We start from the raw sequence: 13,425 nt of genomic DNA on the forward strand, positions 1-13,425 counted from the left end.
GGGGTTAAAGCATTGCTACAATGGAATTACCAACAACATTATGGAATTATCATCAACACAATGGAATTACTAAGAACATTGTGGAATTACCTTGACTTTGTTTTCCTTGCTGGATTACTTTTGACTTTTGTTTTCCTTGCTGGATTACTTTTGACTTTGGTCTTCCTTGCTGGATTACTTTTGACTTTGGTCTTCCTTGCTGGATTACATCAAGCTCAAGGACATTTGAAGGCGTAAGTTCAAGTTTGGAATTCATCCCCATGGACAGGCGATGATTTCCAAAGGGGGGACTGTAGTGGACTAGGCCTGGTGTCAAAACTGACCAGATGGACAGAAACTGTCATTTCATTGATTTGAATCCAGAAATACAGTTTGACCCATCCTGAGACTTTCTTTCTTGAATTAATCAAGTGGAAAAAGACAATTCTCTATGATCATTACTATTTTACAAATGTTTGGATAATCAAATTGTGTTAGTTCAAACAATGTTTACATGTTGAAGTGAACTACTCATTTTTTGTGAAACAGTAAATAATGATCCTTAATCCTCATTCAAAGAAGAAATCAGGTTAATATGCATTTCTTGATTTTTCTGTCTTCAATGAGCAAAGTTGTAAGTGTGTTAAAGTTCAAGCTTCGGTCAACTAGAAAGTTTACTGAAAAGAAATGTCATGTTTAACTTTTACAGCGAGATACAGGAGAGGTGGCTCCACGAAGTCTGGTTTTGCCATGATATCTTTCTGTCTGTTCTTAAACAATTTGAATCTTTTCCTTGACTTTTAATAACACCTTACATCACAAACCACACCTCTGCTTTGGTCCATCCACCAATCAAAAAGCTCTCAAATGAACCGGAAGTGACCCTTCATAAAAAGGTTGGCACTTCCTAGTTCAAAAAGAAGAGTTCAGAGAAGAGTTCCAGAAGAGTTCAGAGAAGAGTTCAGAGAAGAGTTCCAGAAGAGTTCTGGTAGAGAGTTCAGCTCAGTCTTGAAGCTGCTGTAAGCTCAGTCTTGAAGATGGAGCAGCAGTTCAAGTAGAGCAGCAGAGTTCAAGAGTTTTGGAATCCAGAGTGCAGAGAGTTTGGGAGTTCGTGAATGCAAACGCAGGCATTCATGGATGCTGCTAAACCAAACAAGCTGAACCAGAGACGATTTTGGGAATTATAACTTCTGTTTGGATAACCTCGCACGGCTCTCGAGGTATTTGGCTGTTCTCACTGAGACGCTGAACAGTGGTTGGAAGTGAGACTCCACGCCGGAACTGATCTATCTTCAGAAAAGGTAAAAGTCGACCTTCACCAAAAGTGTACTGTTTGGGACAAGCTGATTTCCGAAGGAGCGTGCACGTTCTGGTTAAAACAGATAAATTCCCTCACACATCTCTCTGTAAGATAAATCTCAATTTTCCATCTTTAAACTCTCCTTTCTGCTAGAAAATTAATCCAGATGTTTTCATTAATGTCTGTGGTGAAGCAACGGAAAATCATGGCCGTATGGTTTCCTGGTTGTAAAGCTGATTAATTATGTTGTTGTTTTCATATTCTGCCAAATTAATGTAAATGTGTGATGTGTTAAACTTGATTCTGTTAATAAATGACTCACTCGCTTGGTGAGTCAAAGATAATTAACGTCTCACGTCCACATTTCTGTTAAATTCAACGCACGTACATCACACAGTCCAGAAAGATGAGTGAACCCGTTTAATGTATGAATATATCTCAGGATATGTCATACTACACCTACATCACACATGTCAGACTTCACAAAGGCACACGCATTTAACGAGCTGTGGGGGCGCTGTGGTTCTCCACACAGCAGCTCATTTAAATGTTTTTGGAGTGTCTCACGGGGTTTTTTGACTGTGATTCAACACTTGCCTTGAGCTGCAGAATCATCAGGGTTTTTGATTCACACAGTGTATTATGAAATTCTTTATCAAAAGGGTTCGTGAACGATCGGCACAAGATATTCAGACAAGAGGGAAAAATAAAACACAGAGACTGTTACTGCTAGGAATAATAAGTGTCATTTATTAACCTGCCACAGAAAACAGCCAAGCAAAAACATGTACACTCGTACACTCAACACACAAAATGATATGAAAGAACTTCTCACCATGACACTGGCCGGGAAGTCGTTTTCGACCCAGGTAAAGAAGAATCACATCAAAATTGCGCCGGGCACTCATGCGCGTTAGTCCACGGCAGACCTCCAAAATTCCCTTGCCTGTCACACCTCCTTTATACCTTTTACCGGATCGCGTGAGAGCAGTGCAAAACAAGTTGGATGGTTACCAGAAGGACAGATCTAATTAAACCATCATCAAAGCGATGGCTCATCCTTCCAGTAAGGAGCGCCGTGACCGTAAAAGCGGGCCAAAGCTTCCAGGTCAAAAGCACTCCTAATGCTTATTAAAGCATTCCTAAAGAGCACCCCTCCGTCCCTCTGCAAACCATCAAAGAGTGTCTAAATATTATAAGTAACACACACACAAAGTATATGTTTGAACAGGCATAAAGGCGACTTAACACCTTATAAAACATAATACAAAATACAATCCCTAATATGTGAATAACACGTTGTATAAGTGTGTTTTCAAACTACATGTAAATGAGTGTAAAATAAGTATAAATTGACATAAAAGCATCAAAATAATCATTCCTATATCACACAGACAGCAAGTGACTGTTGCATACATAACTGGCAGGAGATGTATGCGCTCAACCCATGTGCCACATTGTGAGACAGATGCTGTGTGGGGCACACCCAATCTGCTCTCCATTGGAGTAGGGTACATCTCATGTATTCTGAACAAGGGGCGGATGTGATGTCCAAAGACGGTCCTTTTCGGCACGGGGACCTGGGACCTTCCACCCAGAGCTATGGCTCAGACACGGCAGAAATCCTGCCAGCGCCTGTGGACGTGTAGCAACACGAGAGAACGCTCGATGTCAACTATAATTACGTGCCTGCTCACAGCCTATGGCCGTAATGCTTTTTCACCTCCCTCTCCTCCCTCTGATATCACGGTTTTCTGAACCGAGCTCAGGAGGAGGGACTGACAGCTCCTCTGTCCCAAGTGCGTGAACGCAACATGGTTCCCAGGCCTACGACACTTGTTATTGGGGTGCTCGTGGAACCTGCCGTGGAGGGAGGACGCTCTCCTCCAGGCGGGAGGAGCGATCAGGAGTTAATCAGAATAGGCCAGCACTTGTGGTCTGGCCACTGTGCGGATCCTTTTGAGAGGATGGATCTCTCTCAAGATGTAGTGCGTACGATTCAGAATTCACGTGCTGCAACCACCACAGCACTGTTCACATCAAGTGGTCAGTTTTTCAGCGCTGCTGTACAGAGAAAGGTGTAGAGGCCATTTCATGTTCACTAGGTGGTGTGCCGTCCTTTCTGCAGCAGCTGATGGACAGAGATCTGGCGTTCAGCTCGTGTAAAACGTTCACTGCGGCCATCTCTTCCTGTCACAAAATTTTTGAGACAGAACAGCTTTAATCATCCGCTGATGAAACATTTTGTAAAAGGTGTACAGAGAAGGCGTAGAGGCCACTTCATGTCCACTCGACATGCTGTCCTTTTCTGCAGCAGTCGATGGACAGAAATCTGGCGTTCAGCACGATTATCGTATGCTGCAGCCATGTTTTTCTTCTTGTCTCAAAGTTGTCGGAGACAGAACAACCTTTAATCATCCTCTGATGGAGCATTTTGACTCAGATTGAAATGGCAGCTGTGGGCCTGTTTGCGACACGAGAAAACGCTCAGTGTCAATTATGGTTTTCTCTGAGCCGCGAGACGAACCACCGCTGGGGGTGGATGCGCTTGCCCACAGCCCATGGCCCAAAATGCTTCTGTACGCGTTTTCCTTCACCTCCTCTGATTTTATGGTTCTTGAACCAAGTTCAGGAGGAGGGATTGACAGCTCTCCTGGTGGCCCCCGAACGCGTGAGCGCACCATGGTTCCCAGTCCTGCAACGCCTGCTGTCGGGGCGCCCGTGGAAACTGCCATGGAGGGAGGACGCTCTCCTCCAGGCAGGAGGAGCGACCAGGAGTTACCCAGAAATAGGCCAGCACCTGTGGGTCTGGTCGCTGAACGGATCCGCTGAGAGGATGGGTCTCCCACAGGATGTAGTGCGCAAAATTCAGGTTTCACGTGCTACATCTACCACAGCGCTGTACACATCAAAGCGGACAGCTTTTCAGCGCTGGTGTACAGAGAAGGGTGTAGAGGCCACCTCATGTCCATTAGGTGGCATGCTGTCCTTTCTACAACAGCTGATGGACAGGAACTTGGCTTCCAGCACGATTAAAACGTACACTGCAGTCATCTCTTCCTGCCACGAAGGGTTCGGATCGGAGACAGAACAGTTTTTAATCATCCGCTGATGAAGCATTTTCTAAAAGGTGTACAGAAACGCAGGCCTGTTTCACACCCACTTGTTCCACAGTGGGATTTAACACTGGTTCTGCAGGTCCTGATCAAAGCTCCATTTGAGTCTTTGGATCAGGTTCCACTTAAATTCTTGTCTCTTTAAACAGCCCTGCTGCTGGCTTTAACATCCGCTAAGAGAGTGAGCGATTTATCTGCCCTCTCAGTCGCTCCGTCATATCTCAGAATTCAGGCTGACGGCAGCTCAGCTGATTTAAGACCAAACCCAGCTTTTATGTCTAAAAACATCACGAGCTCTTTTAAATCAAGAGCGATATCGTTGGAGGGGGTCACACACCCCCCCCCCCATCGTTGGAGGGGGGGAACAATATCGTTGGAGGGGGTCCCCCACCCCCCTCAGAAACAGATCAGAAGAAGTAGCGTCTTTTCATCTTCTCTGTCCGGTGCGGGCGTTGATGTGTTACATAGCGCGGACAGCTGCAATGCATCAGCATTTGTTTGTGCATTATAGAGATGCATCTGCAGGTCGCCCGTTATCCACCCAGCGCTTGTCACACTGGTTGTGTGAGGCCATTTCTGAAGCCTACAGAGCATCAGATCTAGAGCCTCCTGTCAACCTCAGAGCACACTCGACCAGGGGTATCGCATCTTCGACTGCCTTGCATAATGGTATGACAATGCAGGACATTTTGCACTGCGGCCGCGTGGTCAACACCCTGCTCATTTATTCGCTTTTATCTACGTGATGTGATGGCTCATTCCATGACACATTCTGTCTTTAGTGTTTACAGAATAAATATTGTTGTTTCATGGAACTCCGTTTAACTCACATCTGTCCGCATGCATTACAGTGTGAGATGTTGTTATCAGTCACAAGTTGTGATTGTTATTTTGGTTCTATTGTCACTAATCAGTTCACGACTATTGTTACCAATCAGTTCATTTGATTAATAATCAGCTCTCCTGTTATTATTAATCTGTTCATACTGTTCAGTCGTAAACCGGTTGGTTCATGGCTCTTTTCAGCATTTTTCCCTCCCCGTTGAATTTTCCGGGGCGTTCATGCATTCAGAACGCATAGTTACACAACATGCGTCTGTGCATAGCACACATAATGGAGAGCTGAGTGACGAGACGTTTTTTGGGCAAGCTTCTGCTTCATACGATGTTCGTATGGACGCAGTGAGGCGAGGACAACATCTGCTTCGCCCTTAACCCATCAGCGACGGCCTTAAAGGGCGAAGCTTATACGAAATAGAACGTTGGTTACGTACTGTAACCCCAGATTCTATGAGTATAAGCGTAGCCCTTTAAGCGTTGGGCCTCACTGGCTCTTAAATGGCTGAAGAAAAAGCTATTTTGGGAGCCGATTTCCCGCTCTTAATGTAACTTATACGGACCGGGTGGGGCCCACACAGCAGGTGGGCGTGGACTAAATTTTTCAGTGCAATGCTACGCATATCGGGATAAACCCATCAGCAACAGCCTTAAAGGGCGAAGCCTATACTCATAGAATCTGGGGTTACAGTACGTAGCCAACGTTTTCTTCAATAAATAAATGAACAAGTATAATATTTTTGTCTCGTTAGTTTAACTGGGTTCTCTTTATCTACTTTTAGGACTTGAGTGAAAATCTGATGATGTTTTAGGTCATTTTGTGTAGTCTCCTATACAGGTGTGTGGTTACCATGGTGACCCTGATGAGCCACTGGCGGCAGCTGCAATTTTTCTATTGATCTTGGTTCTATTTACTCTTCAGAAGAGTTTATACGTAAGGCCGCCATTTTATCAACTAATATTAGTTCAAGGCCGTGTAACATATGAGCTATAAAACAAGTATATGAGCAGAATGGTACCGAGATGGTGGTAGAGTCGGAAAACAAATACCTGTTATATTATTATTGTTAGAGAGAGCTCTCCTCTGGTTCCAAGAAGGTAACTTTCTCCATCTTGTACAGCCGCTAGGAGTCTGAGCCACAGCTCGATGAGCAGCGATGAACAGGAACTCCACACGACTGAAAACAGCCGACATCTCCTAACATCCACTGCATCTTCTTCCTCGTTTCGTTTGAAGCCCGGTGCTTCTGAGGGTTTCATGGTGGGTGGCAAACCAGCATCAAAGTACGTTACTGCCCCCTGCTGGACTGGAAGATGAACAGAAAGAACTGTGGTTTTCAAAATTGGCATTATTTGACCCTTGGTGTGTGTCAGAGAGAGAGAGAATGGTTGTTTGTCTCGTTTGTCTCTATGTGTCCCTGTGATGGACTGGAGACCTGTCCAGGTGTCCCCCGCCCCTCGCACAGTGATTGCTGGACATGGCCACCGGTGACCACCGTGACCTGAAATGGAAGAAGCGGGTAAAAGATAATGGATGGATGGATGGATGACCCACAATGACATCTCTAAAATGCTGTTTTAATTATTTATTTTTATTTCAAACAGTTAAAAATGTCAACAAAACTATGAACAAATAAAAAACGTAAATATTTCCACCAAAATATTCTGGAAACAAAACAAAAATGTTTGAAAAGGGAGCAGGAAGAAGCAATGGCTTATCCAGTCCTGTTCCTATATTTACATTCTGAACCAGTTTCATAAAAAAACATGAAAACATACAGAGTAGACTGAAAAAAGTGTAGGCAGAATCATAAATTTATTATACCTTCACTTTGTTATACATCAAAATCAAAGCAGCAGAATACTTTCCTGTATAATTTTCTAAAACATATCAAAGAATTCCAGCTAAACTGAAAGACAAACTCATAAAAAATCAAAAAAAGGAAAGGAGAAAAAAAAAACTAACAAAAAAAACAAAAAAACAATCAGACCTTATTATATTTGTTTAGTAAATGATTTTATACACTTTTTTAAATTTAAAGAGTGAAAAACACATTGAAAGTCCTTATGGCAACTATTCCACACCTGAATCCCTCTAACTGAAGCACAGTTGTTTTTAATATTTGTCCTAACCTTTGTTGTTTTTTAAATAAATCCTTCTGTCGTAAATCATAGTTTTTTTTTTTCTTTAATTTTGAACCATTTTGTATACACCAGTTCTACTAAGTCATAAAACTTTAAAATATGCAATGTAAGGAATATGTCATTAGTTGGATGAAAGTCATCAGTCGCAGTTATAATTTGGATAGCTTTCTTCTGAAGTACGTAGACCAGTTTTGTTTTTAACTTCTTGTTCATACGGTTTATATTCCAGTAAAATGTGCTGTGAAACCACACAAAGTTGACTGAACCACCAGTGAATTATGAAACTGTATTAGAAAACTGTTTCCGTAGTTTTTTTAGATTGACAGCAGAACTTTGAAAATTAATGTTTAAGGAAAACAGTAATAAGATCTAAGATATGAACTAAGAAAAACATCAACTAAAAATACACTAAGCACTAGTAGCATAAAAACATTACGTCGAACAGCAGCATGAACATGAGCATGAGTCTGTGTGAACAGATGAGCACGCATGAACACCTCAACATGAAACAGATCGACAGCAACATTGAAACAGATCAGCAGCAACATAAAAACAAATCAGCAGCAAATTGAAACAGATCAGCAGCAACATGAAACAGATCAGCAGCAACATGATGTGATTTTTCACAGTGATTATTCTGGTTAGGGATTCATGAGTCTAACAGCCTCAGGGTAGAAGCTGTTCCTCAGTCTAGTGGTTCTACACTTAATGCTCCTCAACCTCCTTCCTGAGGGGAGTGGGGCAAAACGTGTGTGTGCTGGGTAAGTGGGGTCCTTCATGATGCAGGTGGCCCTCTTCCTGCATCTGGAGGTGTAGATGTCTGTGATGGTGGGGAGACTGACTCCAACAGTCTTCTGTGCAGCCTTCACCACTCTCTGCAAAGCTTTTCTTTCTGCAGTTGTGCAGCTTCCATGCCACACGTTGATGCTGGAGCACAGGATGCTCTCCACTGCACACCTGTAGAAGGAGGTGAGGACTGAGCTTGACCATATCAATTAATAACAAACATATTCACAAATTAATCACTGTAGTAAACGAGACATCATCACTTTTTTCTTTTTTCTTTTTGTTACGCAAAGAAAAATCTATTTGGAGTGTGCACGTAAAAAAAAATAAAAATCTAGATTAATTTTGGGATTTATTTCCGGGCCGTTTATACTCCAGTCCAGTAGGGGGCGATTATTCAACTTTAGAATCGTTTTTCAACCAAACTGAGACGAGGCGGCTGCGCATGCGCGACTCTCATGCGGTCATTGCAGAGCCTCCAGAGACAAGAAGAATGGCCACACAGGACTCACAATCCAAACTTCAGCTGGTTCAAACACACATCCGAGCTTTCCCGGACTTTCCCAAGAAAGGAATCCTGTTCAGGTGAGATTTTATTTACGATTGAAGTGGAAAAGCTTCTTTCTTCCAGCAAGAAGACTGTTACATTTCCAGATAAACTAATAGTTTGGTTCAGTACTACTAATAAATATAATAGATATATAATAAAGTAAAACAAGTATGACACTTAATGAAAGTAAGTCCTTTCCTTTAAGGAAGAGCTTTTTGAAAGCTGAAGAAAGACTTCCTTTTTTGTCAGGAAGGAACCTTTGTACCAGGAGGGTTTAATCTTAACTCAGTATTGCAACATTTTGATAGAGAATACAGTTTTAGACAATTTGCTGATGATACAACAGTTTTTGAAAAATAATTTAATGGGTGAAAGAGCTCTTAATAAAATTTTGTTATTTTCCAAGGCTTCATGACATTAAAAAATGTGAGATTCTGCCCATTCATAATTGTATCCATAAAAAAACAATTTGACAATCATGGTCGAAAATGAAGTAAAATATCTGGGAGTATTAATATCTAAAAATGTACTTAAAAGGAAAGATGTTAACATCACAGACCGCTTAGTGCAGATGTATTCAATAAATTAGAATATAGTGACAAAGTAACATTTTTCTATTGGTTTACAAGACATTTTGCTAACAGAGTTCATTCCATTAATTAATGTTGAACCTTTAAATAAAAATCTTGTGCAATCTCTCAGCTCTGTTTGTTTGGAGGCGACATTCTGCTACCACCACACCAAACGCTTGCTCAGTATCTGTAAAGTTGACTGAGTTGTAGACAGCTCTGTGTTTGACGTTTGATTCGCTGTAACGACCATCTTGAATTGGGTTGACTTCAAAAGTTATTCAATTCAATTGTAGCTGTAGTTTACTTCCTGAGAGTTTCATTAAATTTTGTCCATTGGTCCATTAGATATTTTGCTAACAGACAAAGGTATAAACAGTAAACATCCACCTGTCGGAGGTGGGCGATAAAAACATCATGCAGTGATTTGGAGATTAGACACATTTATTTACAGGTTTGAACAAGAACAAATAGAACTTCTGTCACTGTAAAAAGTATGTTGTAAAATGAAAAAAAACATTTATAATAAAATATGTAAAAATCTGTGCATTCAATAAAATAACTATTTTTTTGCGCAGAAAAAAAGAGGAAAGTATAAATTAATTTGCTACATATTTAGTATTTCAGTACACCCATGTACGTACACATATTTATGTACTTACACAATCATTGATGCCAGAGAAATCCACAAAGATGCAATATCAAAATACTACAAACCGTTAATATTTACATGTATATTCTACATGAATATGTATACTTGAGTTATATAGTATGCAGTGTTGGAAATATATCAAATACTGTAACTATGAGGCAGAGATTCCCAGCTCCTGTGAAGAAAATGTAACAGTGTTCCTGCTTTTTCAAAGATTAATAGTGTTCTACTTTGGAGTAAGCTGTTGGGGGAAGAATCAGTTTTGTTGTGTTTCCTTGACTGATGAAGTCTTCTGGATCGAAGGTGAAACGTTTCAGCACAAAAAAAGAAACTGTCCAGATGACCTGACTGAAAAATGTTGGATTGTATACCTGGATTATTGAGCATGGACTTTGTTGTTAATAGTAAATGTTTTCATCCTGCAGAGATGTTTGTCCGATCCTGAAGAATCCAGCTGCTCTTACAGCAGTGATCGATCTGTTGGAAGAACACGTGAGGAAACATCATCAGAACGTCGATGTGATCGTAGGTGAGATGGTCACCCAAAACATCACGCGTCATTGTCTGCATACATGAATGTATTCATTTATTGCACTGACTAACATCCAGTGATGAGAACAGACAATTTTAAACCTGGTTCTGGTTCAGACTACAGTAGTTTAACAATCTGGCAGAATGATTAACATCCTCCTGTTCTAAAATCTAAAGTGAACTATTCATCAAAAGACTAAAGAATTATCTGAATTCTTTACACATATACAATCCTAAACTGTTCTTATTTACACGTCAGGTTCAAATATCCTTCTGCTTTAGATAAACTTATATTCAAATTCCTAGTTCAGATCATTAAAGGGTTAATTGTTGCTCCTAAGGTATTATTTTGGTAAATAAAGATACTCGTTTCCTCAGAATGTTATCGCCATATTTCTAGTGTTAATTTAGTTTTTATTGTGTTGATTTTGGTTTAATTATTATAGTTCAGAATTCTCTGTAATGAACAAATGTTTGCCCTCAAGTATTAAGATCTGAAAAACTACAACTATTGTTGATCAATACATTAAATATGGTGCCACTTTGTACAAGAGCCTAAGTACTGTGTGTAGCAAGGTGGGGTGTTAGCGCCCCCTGCTGGCAGCACTGTCTGACCTCTACAGTCATTCTCTTATAAGCTAAATGTTCCTAAAACCATCCATACATCCATCCATCCATCATCTTTACCACTTTTTCCTTTTTGGGTGTAGTAGTACATATACGAGATATATGCATACAATTTTCACGAGTTCCTCATCTTTCTGACTGTGTAATGTCGTGCATTGAATTTTAACAGAAATGTAACGAGAGACGTTATTTATGTTTGACCCATCAAATGAATGCGGTCATTTATTTTCAGAATCAAAGTTTAACATCAAACATTTACATTAATTTGGCAAAATATGAAAATAATAACAGACAAGTTTCACAAAAAATGGGCTTCAATCACGCGGCGGTGATTGAGGACTTTGCTTCAGATATTTCTAAATATCTGTACTGATTTTAGGAGAAAGCAGAGTTTAAGCTGGAACTGGAGATTTATCTTACAGAGAGATATGTGAGGGAATTAATCTGTTATGACCAGAACGTGCACGCTCCATCGGATCTCAGCTTGCGACGGTACGCTCGGTTGAAGTAGATCGTTACCTGGTTGACGATGAAATCAGCTCGGTATAGAATCCTTCAGACTCTTTCAGCGTCTCCGTTGAGCAGCTGAAATCCTTCGAGAGTCGTGCGTGGTGTTCAAACAGAAATTATAATCCCAACATCGTCACTGCGTTCTGTATTCCAACGGAAGCACTCTGGGCTTCAGACATCAGACTTTCTCCATCGGACATCAGAACTCTCAGACTCTAGAACTTCTTCAGAACCTCCATCACTCTGAGACTCTTGGACTCTATCACTCCCAGACTCTGCGTCTCAGCTTCTTGCAACTCCTCAGCCTCTGCATGAACTGGGAAGTTGCCACATTTTAAATGGGTCGACTTCCGGGTCATTTGAGAGCTTTTTGATTGGTCGATGGACCAGAAATAGAGGTGTGGTTTGTGATGTAAGATGTTATCATAAGTCAAGGATTGTTTTAGTGACAACAGAAAGATTATTGTAGGACTTCAGACTTCGTGGAGTCTCACTCTTATTATCTTCTGAAAAAGTTTAAACATGACATTTTTCTCGGTAAACATTTTAGTTGACCGAGAACCGACCTTTAACATACTTACATTGCAGACAGAAAAATCAAGAAATGCATATTAACCTGATTTCTTCTTTGAATGAGGAATAAAAATCATTACTTACTGTTTATGTAAAATAAAAATGAGTAGTTCTTTTCAACCTGTAACATTGAGTGAACTAACACAATTTGATTATCAAACATTTGTAAAATAGTAATGATCATAGAGAATTGTCTTTTCTGCTTGATTAATTCAAGAAAGAAAGTCACCAGATGGCTCAAACTGTATTCCTGGATGCAGATCGATGAAATAACAGTCTCAGTTCATCTGATCAAGATTTGAGGTTCAGATCAGGTTCACTACATGGGTCACGGGGGTCACTAGTGTCCATATTCAGCTACCACTGTGTGAGAGGTGGGGGACACCAGGACAGGTCTCCAGTCCATCACAGGGACATGGAGACAAACAAGACAAACAACCATTCACTCTCTCTCTCACACCTAGAGACAATTTAGAGTTACCATTCAGCCTAACATGCATGTTTTTGGTCTGTGGGAGGAAACTGGAGTACCTGGAGAAAACCCACTCGGCACGTAGTGAACATGCAAACTCCACCCAGAAAGACCCAGGCCAGGATTTGAACCAGCGACCGTCTCACTGAGAGGCAACAGAAATGTCTCTTTATGTTGTTGTGTTTACAAAGTCTGAGTTGATGCAACATTTTTGTCATTTACATAAAATGATCCTGAGAACTTGTGTGAGCACGGTTTGATTTGAACCTAATCATCATAAAATCTCATTTGTACATTAGTAACAAGAATTGTTCTGCTCTGATGTGGTTCTGTGGCAGGTCTGGATGCCCGTGGTTTCCTGTTTGGACCTCTGCTGGCCCAGAGGCTCGGCCTCGGTTTTGTTCTGGTCAGAAAGAAAGGCAAACTGCCTGGAGCCACAGTGTCCGTTTCCTACGAGTTGGAGTACGGCAAGGTAAGTTCATCAACACAGAGTATCATCACATCAACAAAATAAAAGACTTTAACAGAATTATACACTCTTGGTGGTTTTGGCTTAACGTTTTGTGCACTAGGTACATTTTCAACATTACAGTAGCCCCTCGCTTTGTGGTTCGTTTGTCGCGGACTCACTCTATCGCGGTTTTTCAAAGTGAGATCGGACTTGACACACAATTGGCTGATTGATGGATGAGCCACAAGATCGGCATGGAATTTTTATTTAAAATAAATTATTTAAAATGATTTAGCACCTGCTGCACCTGTGTGCAGCCCACAGCTG

At 40.9% G+C, this 13,425-nt stretch overlaps 2 protein-coding genes across 2 annotated transcripts in view; one reads left to right on the forward strand and one right to left on the reverse strand.

Moving 5' to 3' along the window:
* tk2 (thymidine kinase 2) overlaps positions 1-6,466 on the reverse strand; it is a 26,065-nt gene extending 19,599 nt beyond the window's left edge. The window contains exon 1 of the mRNA XM_037688183.1: positions 6,283-6,466. Coding sequence (XP_037544111.1) covers positions 6,283-6,427 — 145 coding nt within the window. The 5' untranslated portion in view covers positions 6,428-6,466. The remainder of the gene's footprint in view (positions 1-6,282) is intronic.
* A 2,172-nt stretch (positions 6,467-8,638) lies between these two features.
* aprt (adenine phosphoribosyltransferase) overlaps positions 8,639-13,425 on the forward strand; it is a 7,552-nt gene continuing 2,765 nt past the window's right edge. Inside the window, exons 1-3 of the mRNA XM_037688193.1 lie at positions 8,639-8,748; positions 10,360-10,463; positions 12,986-13,119. Of these exons, the coding sequence (XP_037544121.1) occupies positions 8,657-8,748; positions 10,360-10,463; positions 12,986-13,119 (330 nt within the window). The 5' untranslated portion in view covers positions 8,639-8,656. The remainder of the gene's footprint in view (positions 8,749-10,359; positions 10,464-12,985; positions 13,120-13,425) is intronic.

Source organism: Nematolebias whitei, chromosome 1 (genome assembly GCF_014905685.2).
Source record: "Nematolebias whitei isolate Nwh7 chromosome 1, NemWhi1, whole genome shotgun sequence".
In the NCBI taxonomy this organism is placed as follows: domain Eukaryota; kingdom Metazoa; phylum Chordata; class Actinopteri; order Cyprinodontiformes; family Rivulidae; genus Nematolebias; species Nematolebias whitei.